The sequence below is a fragment of the Helobdella robusta genome (genome assembly GCF_000326865.2).
Source record: "Helobdella robusta unplaced genomic scaffold HELROscaffold_27, whole genome shotgun sequence".
Classification (NCBI taxonomy): domain Eukaryota; kingdom Metazoa; phylum Annelida; class Clitellata; order Rhynchobdellida; family Glossiphoniidae; genus Helobdella; species Helobdella robusta.
This window is the reverse complement of record NW_008704392.1, coordinates 692,876-708,751: the sequence shown is the minus strand read 5'-3', so window position 1 is coordinate 708,751 and position 15,876 is coordinate 692,876. Positions and strand designations below refer to the sequence as shown.

At 32.7% G+C, this 15,876-nt stretch overlaps 1 protein-coding gene across 1 annotated transcript; it reads right to left on the bottom strand.

Annotated features, from left to right (window-relative positions):
• Nucleotides 1-3,876: 3,876 nt before the first annotated feature.
• HELRODRAFT_131091 (hypothetical protein) lies at nucleotides 3,877-5,658 on the bottom strand (the record flags this gene model as incomplete). Its single annotated transcript, XM_009020230.1, has 1 exon — nucleotides 3,877-5,658. A coding segment is annotated over one exon (1,782 nt), but the record flags the coding sequence as incomplete, so codon positions are not given.
• Nucleotides 5,659-15,876: the final 10,218 nt, after the last annotated feature.

The following is a 15,876-nucleotide window of genomic DNA, read 5'->3' as shown; positions in this document are numbered from 1 at the left end:
AAGTAACTCATTCCTGTTTTCATTCAACTGTTTATCGCTCAATCCATCCATCCACTCATTAAATTTTAATAAATAAAATTTGATACAAATGTTCTGCTTGGATGTTAAAAATTTTTTTTTATCTGAAGCTAATAGAAACAATATAATTTTTCAAGTGAGTTCAATTAAATTTGTTTAGAGGAATTACCTTCTAAAGAAAATATCTCTCAATAAAGTTTCATTCATTCGTTCGTTCGTTCAATTGTTTGTTCTTAGGTTCATTCATATATCTGTTTGATTGTTCATTAATTTGTTTATTTAATTTTTTTGGTTCATTTGTTTTTTCGATATTTGTTTGTTCATTTTTTGTTTTTTCATTCATCCATTTCCATTTCGTTTGCTCATTTATTCAATTATTCATTCATTCATTCGTCTGTTCATCCATCTCTCTATCTATAGATAACTCTTTTAGGCATGGTTTTGTACACATACACATTATGTACACGTATTGTGCATGCATACATGTATGCATGTATGTATGTATGTATGTATGTATGTATGTATGTATGTATGTATGTATGTATGTATGTATGTATGTATGTATGTATATATGTATGTATGTATGTATGTATGTATGTGCGTGGTTGTGTGTGTGTTTGTGTGTGTATGTGTGTGTATGTGTGTGTGTTTGTGAATGTGTATTAATATATATGCGTGTAGTTGTTATTGCTTCCGGAGTTTCGTTTATAACTGATGTTAATATATTAGCTTCTTATCTGTATCAGACTATATATATGTTTTTTGTCTGCGCGGTTGTATGTTTATATGTATGTATGTATGTATGCATGTTTGTTTGTTTGTATGTAAGTATGTTGTTATGTATGTATATATGTTTGTTGGTATGTAGGTATGTATGTATCTATGTATGTTGTGTGTGTATGTATGTGTGTATGTGTGTGTGTGTGTGTGTGTGTGTGTGTGTGTGTGAGTTTATGCATGTATCTATGCGTTATAATTTTTTCTTATCTACATACCAATCATCAAAGTGATTTTTTTCGCAACCACCCTCATCACCATCTTCATCCTCCTTCTCCTCTTCATCATCATCATCCTCAACATCATCATCATCATCATCATCCTCAACATCATCATCATCATCATCGTCCTCAACATCATCATCATCATCATCATCCTCAACATCATCATCATCATCATCGTCCTCATCGTTGTTGTCGTCGTCATCGTCGCCAACATCATCATCAGGACCTCATAAATATTCATGACTGATGAAGATAAGGATAGAAATGTTTGTGAATAAAATACGTACATACGCATATACACATACAAACATACGCACACATACATACTCATACACACATACACATACATACACACAAACATCACACAAATACATACAAATAATATGGTTGTTATTTTTGCTTATAAAAATTTTATGATTTCAATTTACTAAAATTAGTCTGAATAGTTTTTATTTATTTCTCTTTTTTAAGTTCCATAACAATAAAACAAAAATTAACATCAATAATAATAATAATAATAACAACAACAACAATAATAATAATAATTGATCGAAACTCGATCCATAACATAGAAAATGGCAATAATAATAAACATTATTATGCCACAATATATATATCATATATATACATATATATAAAGTCAAATATATATAAATATATATACATACATATATATATATGTATATAAACAACACACACATATATTATACACACACATATATACATAGAAACACAGTAATTGTTTTCAGTTTTTTGTTAAATTGAAATGAGAATGAATGAGCAACCAATTATGTCATTATATGAAAACATCAAAAGTTAAAAAAGTTAATCATTAATTAAATATAGATAAAAAATATAAATAAATAAAATAATTGTATATATGCAATTAGTTAACACAGATGTATTTGTTAAATAGTAATTATACTAACAGTGTGTTTATATACATAAATGTACACACTTACACAAACATATATGCAGAGAGAGAAAGAGGGAGAGAAAAAAAGAAAGAGAGATAAAGAAAGAAAGAGAGAAAGAGGGAGAGAGCAAAAAAAGAGAAAGAGAAAGAGAGAGATAGAGAGAGAGAGAAAAAAAAGAGAATGAGGTATATTCAAATTAAGATGCAAATTAAATTACATATGAATGTAAAAAATGATTTCATTTTTAATCTAAGAACAAACAAGAAATGATCTTCTAGACACATTTGTTTCATTGTCTGTATTTGTCTTCATTTTTTTCATCACCATCATCATCACCACCACCACCATCATCATCATATCCGTCGCCATCATCTTAACACACCAGTAAAATACTTATTACGATTACTAACACCACTTATGGTATTCATCTTCCTGGCATTACTGCTCGCACCATTATTATAAATGTCACCAGCATTGGCATTGTTGTTGCTGCTGGCGTTTTTACCCTTTTTACCACCATAAAAATAGCCAACCATCGTCTCATTACCATCACGTACAGACGTTTTATTGATGGTGTTAGCTTTATTTGAGTTGATGTTAGGTGTGGTGGTGGTGTTGGGGTTGTTCTTGGGCCCTCGATTCGCTAAAATGGGTTCATTTGTGGGATTTTTAAATGTCGATAAGGAATGATTTTTATTTTTAGAGTACTCCAGAGCGCAAATCGAAACTTGACAGGGAGGTTGACTCGATTTTATTCGATTCTGTACAAACTCTCTCTCGAAGTCCGACAGTAGCATCTCTATCGGTTCCGGTTTGACTCGGGGTGGTGGTGATTTCAACGCCCTCTGCTGCGAACTGTCGAATGAATGTTGTGGCTGGTGCAAGTTCTCGAAAGGAGGCTTCGTTTTGTGTGAGTTGTCGTATGAGTTTTGTGTTCTGTGTGAAATGCCATTTGCTGCGGAGATATTGTTTCGCTGTCGGTTTAATGTGTTTGCCTTGTTGTTGTTGTTATTGTTGAGTGGGTCGTCGTTGTTGTTGTAGGACGTTGAATTGGCGGTGAGTGGTTGTCGGTCGGTCAAATAACTATTCGAATCGACAGTTTGACTATTTGTCGGTTTCATATTCGAAACTCCGGAAATATTTTTTTTCTCATTGTCGAATTTAAATTTCACGTCATCAACATTTTTCCCTGCTTTTCGTCTCCTTCTCCTTCTGATCAGCAGGCAGCAGACGACGACGACGACGATGATTAAGATTGCCAACACGATCAAACAAGACAATCCCAGAATCATCGCATCGATATACTGGAAACCCCAAAATAATTCACCATCTTTCGAGCCATCATCGTCCATTCGACCTTTCAACCAAGGCATGTTTCGATGAACGTTATCTGAAACATAATTTGGAGGCGTTTCGTCGATTTTAACGAAAAATCTCAAAGTACTGCTTCTAGGTGGGTTACCTTTGTCGATAGCTGTTGCTATGATTGAGATTGTGGCGTTTGGGGGAAGATTTTGAAAAGTTGTAGAAGCCAGCGTGAGCGCTCCAGTGTGGTTGTCGATTTTAAACATGTTGTAATATTCGGAGTTGTCATAATCGAGTCGGTAGTAGATTTGAGCGTTGTTGCCAATATCTCTATCGGTCGTTTTGAAACGAGTAACCAGTGAGCCGGGTTTAACAAATCGGTATATTGGAATCGTTGACGCTGGGAAATCGTTGAGATCACTGTAGTTGTTTTCATCGTCGAACTTTTCATAATTTTTGTAGATTGCATTCACGTTACCGTTCTCAAATTCTCCAGATACATCGTTGACAAAATCTACGCCTTCTCTTAAAGGAAACTCGTTTTTCTTTTTCTTCTTGCGCCCGTTGGCGTAGGATGGCGCGGCAGGTTCAATCCACTCGGGGTCGTTGTCGTTTTCGTCGAGAACGTACACAACAATGGTGGCTGTTGATGTCAGCGATGCGTTGTTATCGTCACGAGCCTCGATGAGGAATTGATAATCGCTTCGATATTCGCGGTCGAGTTTTGTTGCTGTAACAATCTTTCCGGATTTCCTGTTGACGTCGAATAATTTGTGAGGTTTGTTATCGCTAGTGGAGATGAGATGGAATGAAAACTCGTTGTAGGGTGGCGAATCATCATCTTTTGCCACTACCATCCCTATTTCCGTCCCTAGAGGCTGGTTCTCATTAACACTGAACGAAAATGTACTCATGTGAAACTGAGGAGCGCAGTCGTTAATATCCAGAATGAATATTTTTATTCGACTTTTTGAGCAGCGACTGTTGCTGCTGAAGTTTTCATTGTCACAGGCAAAAACGGAAAAGTCGATAGTGGGATATTTTTCGCGATCTATCGACTCCAAAACTCGCACAATGCCGGAGTTTGGTTGAACGCTGAAGAGCTTCGAATGAAAGTTCGAATTAAAGTCGTTGAAAGCAAAAATGCCCAAGTCTGCAGCAGGCGGTGTGTTGAGAGTGTAGAAGATTTTTGCATTGCTTCCAATGTCCAGATCGGTTGCCAACACTTTAACGATGTCGATGCTTCTGTCGTTGTTTTCTCTCAGGTCGATTTCGTAAAGATTTTTTTCAAACTGCGGAAAGTTATCATTGACATCGAGTATTTCAATTTCAATTAATTTATCGGTGTACAACGGAACATCTCCCATATCATGGCAAATAATTTTCAACAAGTACCGATCATTTTGTTCTCGATCGAACATAACTGATGTTAATATTTCATACTCTCCGTCCGTATTAACAAATCTTAATTTGAAAAAATTCGTCTGCTCGATTTGGCAGTTTATCCGCCCATTATTGCCATAATCGGCGTCGGTTACCTGAACTTTTGCTACAAAAGTATCGGAATTCAAATTCTCATAAACTCCAATTTTGTCCGATCCTAAGCTCTGCAGAGGTGTTATTGTGATTTGTGGTTTGTTGTCGTTGACGTCAACCACTTTGATGACCACAACAGTTTCCGATGACTTCGATTCTGGACTGCCATTATCTCTTGCAGTGATCATCAACTTGTACATCGTTTGGTTCTCGTAATCGAGAGAGCTGACCACAACAACCTCGCCATTGAAATGATTCATTTGAAATATCTTCCCGAATTTCTCGGCCGTTCTCGTATCGAAATGGTACTCAACCTCTCCATTTTCACCGAAATCAGCATCGTCCGCTTTCACTTTTGCTATGGTCGAATTGACGGTGAAATTTTCAGGAACCACAACTTCGTATAGTTTGTATTCGAAAGTAGGCGCGTTGTCGTTGGCATCTTTGACATTTACCACTATTTCTAGGGTTCCGGTAAGGGGTGGTGACCCCCCATCAACTGCGGTCAAGGTCATAAATAATTTATCTTCCTTCTCTCTATCTAATTCTCTTATCAGCGTTAAGTGTAATTCACTGGATAAGTCGTCTTTAATCGTAGAATTTATTGCGAAATTTAGTTTCGAGTTTTCGCTCGCGTCATTTGAACGCGCAAAACTATTCTCCAGTCCGTACCGTTTTATTGAAAACTGTTTCGAGTCTTTATCTACAGGGGATGGTAGTTTGAAAACCGAATTCACGGGTGCCGATTCCGATATGTCGAGATTTATGAGGGGTGATTCGAATTTCGGTGAATTGTCGTTAACGTCTAGAATTTCAACGTTGATCTTAATCAATCGGAAATATGAAACTGGCTCGATGGCTATATCGAGTCGGATTTCACATTTTTGGATTTTTTTGAACGGTTCGATTGCTTTCGATTCGAATATTCGTTGATTCGGGCACATTTCTTCACGATCGATACGACCTTTAGTACGAATAATGCCATTTTTTTCGACCACAAACACATCAAATATCGGTCGGTTGATCAGCTTGAATCGGATAATATCGAGAACATTCAAGCCAAATTCGTCGATTAGTTCGGCTTCTTTTTTTAAATCGAAAATTCGAGAATTTACTGGAATTTCTTCGCTGATCATCAGATTTTTTTCGATTTGCTTTGTTGAAGATTGACTAATTTTAAAAAAATTTGCCACCATCAGGGTTAGTATTATTATAAATGTATCCACATTTTTTTGTTCATATGTTACTATGTGCATTGCTGATCAATCTTTCTCTGTCTTGACTAAATTTTAAGAAAAAAAAAATTAAATTTCATTAAAGTTTGCGAATCATTTTAGAATAAAATCCAATAGAGTTAAGAATAATATGATAATTTATGAGGAGTATTAATATATGGTAAAAATAAATTTATGTATTTGTATGTGTGAGTGTGTGAGTCTTTGTGTGTGTGCGTGTGTGTGTGTGCGTGCGTGTGTGTGCGTGTGTGTGACCATCGGCGTGTTTGTATGTGTTCAACAACAGCAATTTTATAATAAGTATAGCAATAATATTAAATATAAAACTGTTATAATAATAATAAATATAATAATAATAAAATAATAATAATAATAAAGAATGTTTGCTTACAGAAAGGTTTAATATATAGTACTAAGCATAGCTAATAAATATCTTTATAAACGATTTAGAAAAATGTAAGCGAAGAAGTAGAAGAGAATAGGCATAATAATAATAAAAAAATTATTACAAATAATAAATAATAATAGCAAATAAATAAATAATAAGAATAAAAAGGTTGTTAGTTTACAGAAATATAGTTTAGGAATATCTATATAGATGATTTATCAGCGAGAAGCTTAGGGCGAATTCACTTCTGTTTTTATTATTCTTGTTATTTTGTTGTGGTTAATGTTATTATTATTATTAGCGTTGTTTTGTTGTTGTTATAACTTATGTTATTGTTGTTTTCGTTGTTGATATGGTTAATTTAGTTGCAGTCGTTTATAACATTTATGTAGTTGTTGGTGGCGTTATATCTACTGATATTGCTATGGTTATTTTTACTGTTGTTGTTGTTGTTGTTGTTGATAATGGTAATAATAGTTGTTGTTGTTGATGATAATAATAATAATAAAATAATAAAAATAAATTATGAATTTTTATTATGGTTGTATTAATTATATATGGCGTGTTACTTATAAGACGTTCGGTGGAGTTGTTTGGCTGTTAATAATAATCATGTTCTTTGTATCATTGTTATTATTATTATTATTATTATTGTTATTATTATTATTATTGTTGTTGTTGTTATTTTTTTATGTAACTGATTTTATGGGCTATGAATGGTGTTTAGAGTGATAATATTTTTTAATAAATGCATCAGAAATTTTTTTATCGTTATTACTATTCCAGTTAACATCATCGTCGTCGTCGTCATCTTGTTTTCCATCTTCTTCTTTTTCTTCTTCTTCATCATCATCACCATCATTAGCATCGTCGTCATCGTCATCATCATCATCATCCTTGTTGTGTGGTTGGACGTTATTGTCATGGTAATCAATCGATAAGGCGAAACAATTTTAGCTACGCTACTACTACTACTGCTGCTGATGCTGCTACTACTACTGCTGCTAATGCTGCTACTACTAATACTACTACTACTGCTCCTTCCATTTTTTTTACATTCAATTATTCAAAATTTCAAAAAACATACTTGAAGTTTGTTTAGCGCATTTCTATTTGATATCATATTGTTTATTACACATATGTATGTGTATGTGTTTGTTTAGGTATGTGTATGTGTGTGTATGTGTGTGTTTGTTTGAGTATATGCATGTGTGTGTGTGTGTGTGTGTGTGTGTGTGTATGTATGTGCGCGTGTAACTGTACTAAGGGTCTACAGAGATTTGGGTTATTGTTGTATGTAAAGAAGAACAAATGAAAAAAATTCATCATTTTTGTCCATGTCTTTGTTGTCGTAATTGTGTTGATGATGTTTTATTACCATCATCGTCGTCATCGTCATCGTCATCATTATCATGGCGGACATCATTATCATGGCGGACATCATTATCATGGCGGACATCATTATCATGGCGGACATCATTATCATGGCGGACATCATTATCATTAGTATCATTGCATCATCATCGTTGTTTTAGTGGCTTTTTTACTCTTAACGTAATCATATTTTAATTGTTTTTTATTAAATATTATCATCCTGTATGTTTGTATGGATGTGTGCGCGTGTGCGCGTGTATGTGTGTGCGCGAGTGTGCGTGTGCGCGCGTACAGTCAATAACTTTATATTACATGCATGAATCAATCAAACTTAGATGGAGATAAAAATTAGAGAATAAAACAAAATACTTCGACACAGACGTGAGTGCACTGGTGTGTTAAAGCTACTACTACTACTACTACTACTACTACTACTGCTGCTGCTACTACTACGACTGCTGCTGCTACTGCTGTTACTACTACTACTACTACTGGTACTACTACTGCTGCTGCTACTACTACTACTACTACTGCTGCTGCTACTACTACTACTACTACTACTGCGGCTACTACTACTTCTACTGCTGCTGCTGCTACTACTGCTGCTGCTACTACTACTACTGCTTAGAGATTCTTATTTGGTTACTTTTTGAGAGAGTGAATAAAATTGTGTAGGTGTATGCTGAAGGACAAACTCTGCAACATGTAGAATATGGAGACGTACCCTTAGATAGGAAACGAACTTACATAAATATATACAAATTAAAACAAAATTACACATACATACAAATACACATACATACATCCTACATACACACGTACACACACACACATACATGCATACATACACACAAACAAACAAACAAACAAACGAACATACCTACATATGAAATTAAGTGATAACATAAATCAAATTGCATGTACGCGCATGAAGATGTTAAAAAAATGCCTACAGAAAAAGAATTTCCTTGTCTCGAAACTTATCACGAAACATAAGAATAATAAATATAGAGTGATAAATAATAAGAATAATAATAAATAAAAATGATATTATTAATTATAAATAATGATAATAAAAAAAATACTTTATCCTTCTTTATCTTCCTGGAAGAATTTATTTTACTTTTCGCAACTTCTTGCAATAATTTATATTTAGTCTTAAATGCCTCTAAGTTTGTATATATATATGTGTGTGGATGTGTCTGTATTTTACGTATATATTTTATGTTTGTACATATGTCTGTATGTATGCATGCATGTATGAATATTGGGATTTTTATTTTCCAATTTGAATTAATCATTTGAACTTTTTATTTTTTTATTTTTGCTATGACATTCACTCAGTTACACTTTAATTAAGGCGGTTTGCACAAGTTAATTTTCTTTTAGATCTTCTGGTGATTTTCTTTTTTAATGAATGGAACCAAATAAATGAATGGAAAAATGTATGTGTTTGTATGCATGCATGCATGCATGCATGTATGTATGTATGTAGAAACTCGAACACAACGAGCGTTCAGCGAGAGTCTTCAGAGGAAGAATTTTCGTCAACGAGTCTTTCGGCCCTTTAACTTGCTGACACTCTCGAGAAACAGGGCCACATGCAGAGATCAGTTGGATGTCTCTTGCTGAACAAACAATCTGCCTCGCTTTGAAATCACCTCCTTTTTTACTGAAGAATTGTGTAGGCATGCCAGACAGTTCACTTATAACCATATCACGATGTGATTATATCGACGAGCCAAGTAACACGCTGAGCCGAATCTGGGAGTGTTGAGTAGTCGGAAGCCTTACGTGCCACAAGCTCGTCTGCTACCTATTTAAACTCGCATTCCTCTTTCTAACTACACATCCATATCCAGTAAGACGCTTGTTCGGTTGTATGTCCTCCTATGTTCTTCATACAACTCGATCGTCTTTTACCTGCCAAAGCCAAATCCTTCAAAAAGCTGTACACTGAACAACCAAAAGCACCTCTTGCACCGACCTCAACTGCGTACAACAAACGGCTTAACTCACGTTGTTTTATTTCTATAACAAGCTCTTCATACTTGGCTGTTTTGTAGCGTGACTGTATGTATGTATGTATGTATGTATGTATGTATGTATGTATGTATGTATGTATGTATGTATGTATGTATGTATGTATTATTATTATTATTATTATTAGATTATTTATATATAAAGCGCCCTTTATTGTTCTCAAAGGCGCTAACAATGTAAAAGTTGATTAAATGCGCTAATGCAAAAGTTGATTAAATGTTTCACTTCAATCAAATCATATCATGAAAAGTTTGTCTGGAAAGATGGTTCTTTAGCTTTCTTCGAAATTCAGTAATTAACAACCCACGATTTCGCAAGTCAACCGGCAAACTGTTCCAAATCTTCGGTCCCATAACAGCGAAATCTCTGCAACCAACAGCAAGGTGAGTTTGTCGAATTGTTAACAAATCTAAATCGTTTGACCATAACTTCTGACACTGTAACAGTGCATTTCTTGGAACAATTCGATCCATTAAATGTATGTATGTATGTATGTATATATGTATGTATGTATGTATGTATGTATGTATGTATGTATGTATGTATGTATGTATGTATGTATGTATGTATGTATGTATGTATGTATGTATGTATGTATGTGTAAGAATTTTTCTATGTGATACCTGTCTTTAATTATTTTGGCATCATCAACCCCCTTCCCAGATATGCACCTTATTTTGATCAGAAAGATGTTTAAATAAAATTTTTTTTGAACTGAAACAACTTTTTAGTCTATTTAATATTTTTGCTTCTACTGCAACTATTTCTACTGCCACTACTACTACTACTGCTGCTACTACTACTTCTGTTACTACTACTGCTGCCGCTACTACTATTACTACTACTGCTACTGCCGCTACTACTATTACTACTACTGCTACTGCAGCAACAACTACTTTTTCTACTACGGCCAATATTACTTATAACTATAACTGAATGATGATACTAGAAAAATAATGAGAATTATAAAAAATAGTATAAAGACGATAATAATAATAATAATATTAACGTGCGTTACAAACTTTGGCTGTACTTCCGACTAACTTCATTCCTTTAACCGCTGATTGATGTATTCCATGTTGTGGTTGTTTTTTTTTCATTTCTTTCTGAGTGTGTATTTTTATTTGTCTTGCTTGTTTTGTTCGTCTTTTTTTATTTTTTTTGCCATTTTGTAACGTTTTTTAAAACATTTTTTCTTTGTTTTATCAATTTTTCCAATTTTTTTCTTCATTTCAACGGAAGGTTTTCAGTTGAAACAATTTTAAAAACGTTTCATTTTATCTATTTGAAATGATTTTTATAAAATAAAAATAAATTTAAATAAAATAATATGACTTTGAAACGTTTTGCAGTTATATTTTTCTAGTTTTTTTTTAAATTTTCATATATTGGGGACCAATTTCTAAAAATTCTTATTCTAAAATTTGTTTTTTTTTGTGCGTTCTTAGTTCTTAGAATGAAGATTATTAGCAATAAGCGTGTTATAGATTAGTTGTATGTGTGTTTGTGTTTATTTGTGTGTGAGTTTGTGTGAGTGTATGTGAGTGTGTGTGAGTGTTTGTGTGTATGCTTCTATGATTCGATCCACATGTAAGATGGTTTTATTATTGAAAACAGGTTTTTGGGGTCTTCAGTTTTCCTCTTTTTTTTCGTTTTTTTCTCATTTTTTATTGTTTGAAATTGAAGAAATGAAAATGTTTTTTTAAATTTTTGGTAATTTTTCGATTTACCTTTCAATGATTAAAAATGGTGGATCTCAATTTCAATTAAATGTTTACGTACTTCTCTTTCTCTCGCTCTCTCATCTCTCTCTCTTTCTCACTCTTTTTCTTTCTCACTCTCTTTCTTTTTTTATTCCTTCTTTTCGTTTTCATCTTTCTTATCTTCTTCTTTTTTCCACCAGTCTATCTTAATAATACATTCCCTAGAACGGCTGAAGCTAAATTTGGTGAACTATTTAAGAACAGTAATTTGTATGTCCCTCATTTGAATTTGTTCATATTTTTGTGTTTTTTTCATGTTTCTCTATTTATTTGTGTCTGTCTGTCGGCGTGTGTGTGTATATATGTGTGTGTGTGACTATGTGTGAGTTTTTTTGTACACGTGTGTTTGTATTTATGTGTATGTGTAAAGGTATGTATGTGTATGTGTGAGGGTATGTGTGTGCGCGCATATGTTTATTTGTATGTGCGTGTGTCTTATAGCCAATCTAAATTATCATCGTCATTGCAAATATGTATATTTATAAATAGATATTTGTGCGTGCGTGTGTATGTTTGTTTGTCTGTGTGTATAATGAGTGAATATTTGTAAATGTGTGTATGTTTGTTTGTCTGTGTGTATGTATGTTTATGTGTGTGAGAGTGATTTAGCCATTTAAGTTTAGTATACCTATAGAAAGCACACACATACATCCATACTTAATTAACCAGAAACATCATTTATAATGCAAATGTTGGTTTATAAGCTTTCATGTTTTGTGGTTTCTTTATTGTGGCCATATTTTTTTGGGCTGGTAATAATAAAAGTGAAAAGACTTATTATTATTATTTTTTATTATTATTATTGTTGTTGTTGTTGATGATGTGTATTCCCGTTACGTGTCATCATCACCACCACTACCATCATCATCACCACCACCATCATCATCATCAGCATCACCACCATCATCATCACCACCACCACCACCACCACCATCTTCATAATCTGTTTCTTCTTCTCATCATCGTCATACAAAGAACGCAAATTTTTTATATTGAGAAGTTACATCCAATAGTTGCACGCTCTTTTTGATCTTGATTACTAAAATAATTTGTAGGTTTACTGGTCTTTTTTGGGTTGTATGTAGTGTAATCATCATCATCGTCTTCATCGTCTTTGTTCCTCATCAAGTTGTTGTTGTTGTTGTTATTATTATTATTGTCATTATCATCATCATCATCATCATCATCATCATCATCATCATCATCATCATCATCATCATCATCATCATCATCATCATCATCATCATCATCATCATCATCATCATCATCATCATCATCATCATCATCATCATGAACAACAAAAACAACAACATTAACAATAACAACAACAGCAGCAGCAGGAACAACGACAACGACGACAAAAATAACAGAATAAACCAACAAAAATGATTTAATGGCTTAATTTAAAGTCATTCAAAATGTTTCATGAATCATATATGACTGCCACTTACATGGATGAATGAATGAATGAATGAATGAATGAATGAATGAATGAAGGAATGAATGAATGAATGAATGAATGAATGAATGAATGAATGAATGAATGAATGAATGAATGAATGAATGAATGAATGAATGAATGAATGAATGAATGAATGAATGAATGAATGAATGAATGAATGAATGAATGAATGAATGAATGAATGAATGAATGAATGAATGAATGAATGAATGAATGAATGAATGAATGAATGAATGAATGAATGAATGAATGAATGAATGAATGAATGAATGAGTGAATGAATGAATGAATGAATGAGTGAGTGATGAATGGCTAACTGAATGAATGAATTAATGAATGGATGAATAAATAAAGAAATGAATTATTGAATTAATGAATTTTGAACGAACGAACAAACAAACGAACAGATCAATATATGAATGTATAGATGAATTGTTTATAGAAGAATGAATGAACTGATAAACAAATAAATAAGTGAATGAAGGAATACACAAACAAATAGACGAATGAATGAACAAATGAATAAATAGATGAATGAATGAAGAAATAAATAAATGAGTGGGTAAACAAATAAATAAACAAATGAATGATGACCGACAAATAAATGAACGAAAATCGCTTCACTTACTTTATCAAGTAAAATATATCATCAAATCAACTTGGTAAAAAATAAATATCGTTTGTTAATAGTATATAAAATATTACTCATACTATTCAGTAATATTATTTTGTACAATTTATTATGTTATAATTATTTTTTATTATGATTTTTTGTTTCTTCTTCTTCTTCTTCTTCTTCTTCTTATTATTATTATTATTATTATTTATATTTCATAATTTATTTATCCGAGCCACCATCCATCAAAAACGCTAGGACATATACGATAATGAACGCCTTTTTTATTCATAAATGTGTGCGTGTGTGTTTCTGTGTGTATGTGTGTTTATTCATGTGTGTTTGTGTATGTGGGTGTGTGTGTTTGTCTGTTTGTGTGTATGTGCGTTTATATGTATGTGTGTTTATACGTATGTGTGTTTATGTGTATGTGTTTGTAGTTGTGGGTCTATATATTTAAAGCATGTACGTATGTGTATATATGTATGTAAGTTAGTATGTATGTATGTGTGTTTGTATGTTTGTATCTATGTTTGACTATACTTATATCATTCAAAATGTGTATTTAAATACATTTTAAATGAACATAATCACTTATTCAAAAGTTTTTTCAATTCGATGTATTTTTTGTTTGCATGCTTACTTCGTTTTTGGTGGGAAATGGTTTATATACTAATGATATTTCATATACATTCTATATGAGATGTATTTTACGCTGGCATATATATGTATGCATGTATGTATGTATGTATGTATGTATGTATGTATGTATGTGTGTGTGTGTGTGTATGTATGTATGTATGTATGTATGTATGTATGTATGTATGTATTCATGTATGTTTTTATTTATATATTTATACATGTGTTTTTGTATGTATGTACGTATGTGTGTGTATATGTATGGTTAGTATTTTAATATGCTCCAATTTCCTAATGCTCTATTGGCTCTGACCTTAAATGACCTCATTATAATTATTAGCAGTCGTAAACAATGTTACACCTTCACGCACGTATAATTATACACACGCACACAAGCACAAAAGCATACAAACACACACACACACACAAACACAGACATGTTGTTAATTTTGTTTCTGATGAATTCAAATAAATATTATATTTTTCTACAAAAAAATGTAACTATAGATATGCATTTTTGTTTGAAATTTTATTTTAAATGTGAAAAAATACTTTCATCCATCCGTCAATCCGCCGTGCTTTTAAATAGCGATTCATCAATATTGCTAATGTCAGAAACGTATCATAGTCGTTAAATAATAATTATGATAACATTTATTGTGATGATAATAATAAAAATATTATTATTATTCATAATTTTCTTTGCTAATAATTCATAATTAATGGTATCGAGACGGTACCGGTATGGTATCGAGACGGTACCCGTATGGTATTGAGACGGTACCGATATGATATTGATACGTTAACGGTATTGTACCGGTACTACAATAAACCGGCATTAGATATTCGGTTTTGTTTCGTGCCGACCGAGTAGATTAGTGAACTGTAAAGTGTCAGATAGGATCTATCGCGTTAATTACATGTGTTTGTGTGGCGTCATTAAAAACATATGTGACAGTTTTGGGAGATTGTGTTGCTGTTGTTGTTGTATGTAGTTGTTGTTGTTGTATGTAGTTGTTGTTGAAGTTTGTTGTTTGTAGTAGTAGTTGTTTTTGTTGAGGGTGGTGTTTGTTTTTGTAGTTGTTTGTAGTAGTTATAGCAGTAGTAGTTGTTTGTAGTAGTTATTGTTGATGATGTTGTTTGTAGTTGTTGATGTTGTTGTTGATGCTGTTGAGGTTGTTGTTTGTAGTTGAAGTTGTTGCTGATTATGATGATGATATTGATGTGTTGTTGTCCTTTTAATAATATAGATGGCTTTGGTGTTGTTGATGTGTTTTTGAATGTTATTAATATTATAGTTGCTGTTGTAAAAGTTCGGTCAAACTGAAAATCAAAATGCGATAAAAAACAGCATTAAAAACACAGAAAATAATAAAATAGTGACAACCCTAAAACTTAAATTCAACCGACAAACCGACGGACCGAATGAAAACAACCTCATCTCTCATCTGTATGCCTGTATGTATGTATGTATGTATGTATGTATGTATGTATGTATGTATGTATGTATGTATGTATGTATGTATGTATGTATGTATGTATGTATGTATGTATGTATGTATGTATGTACGTACGTACG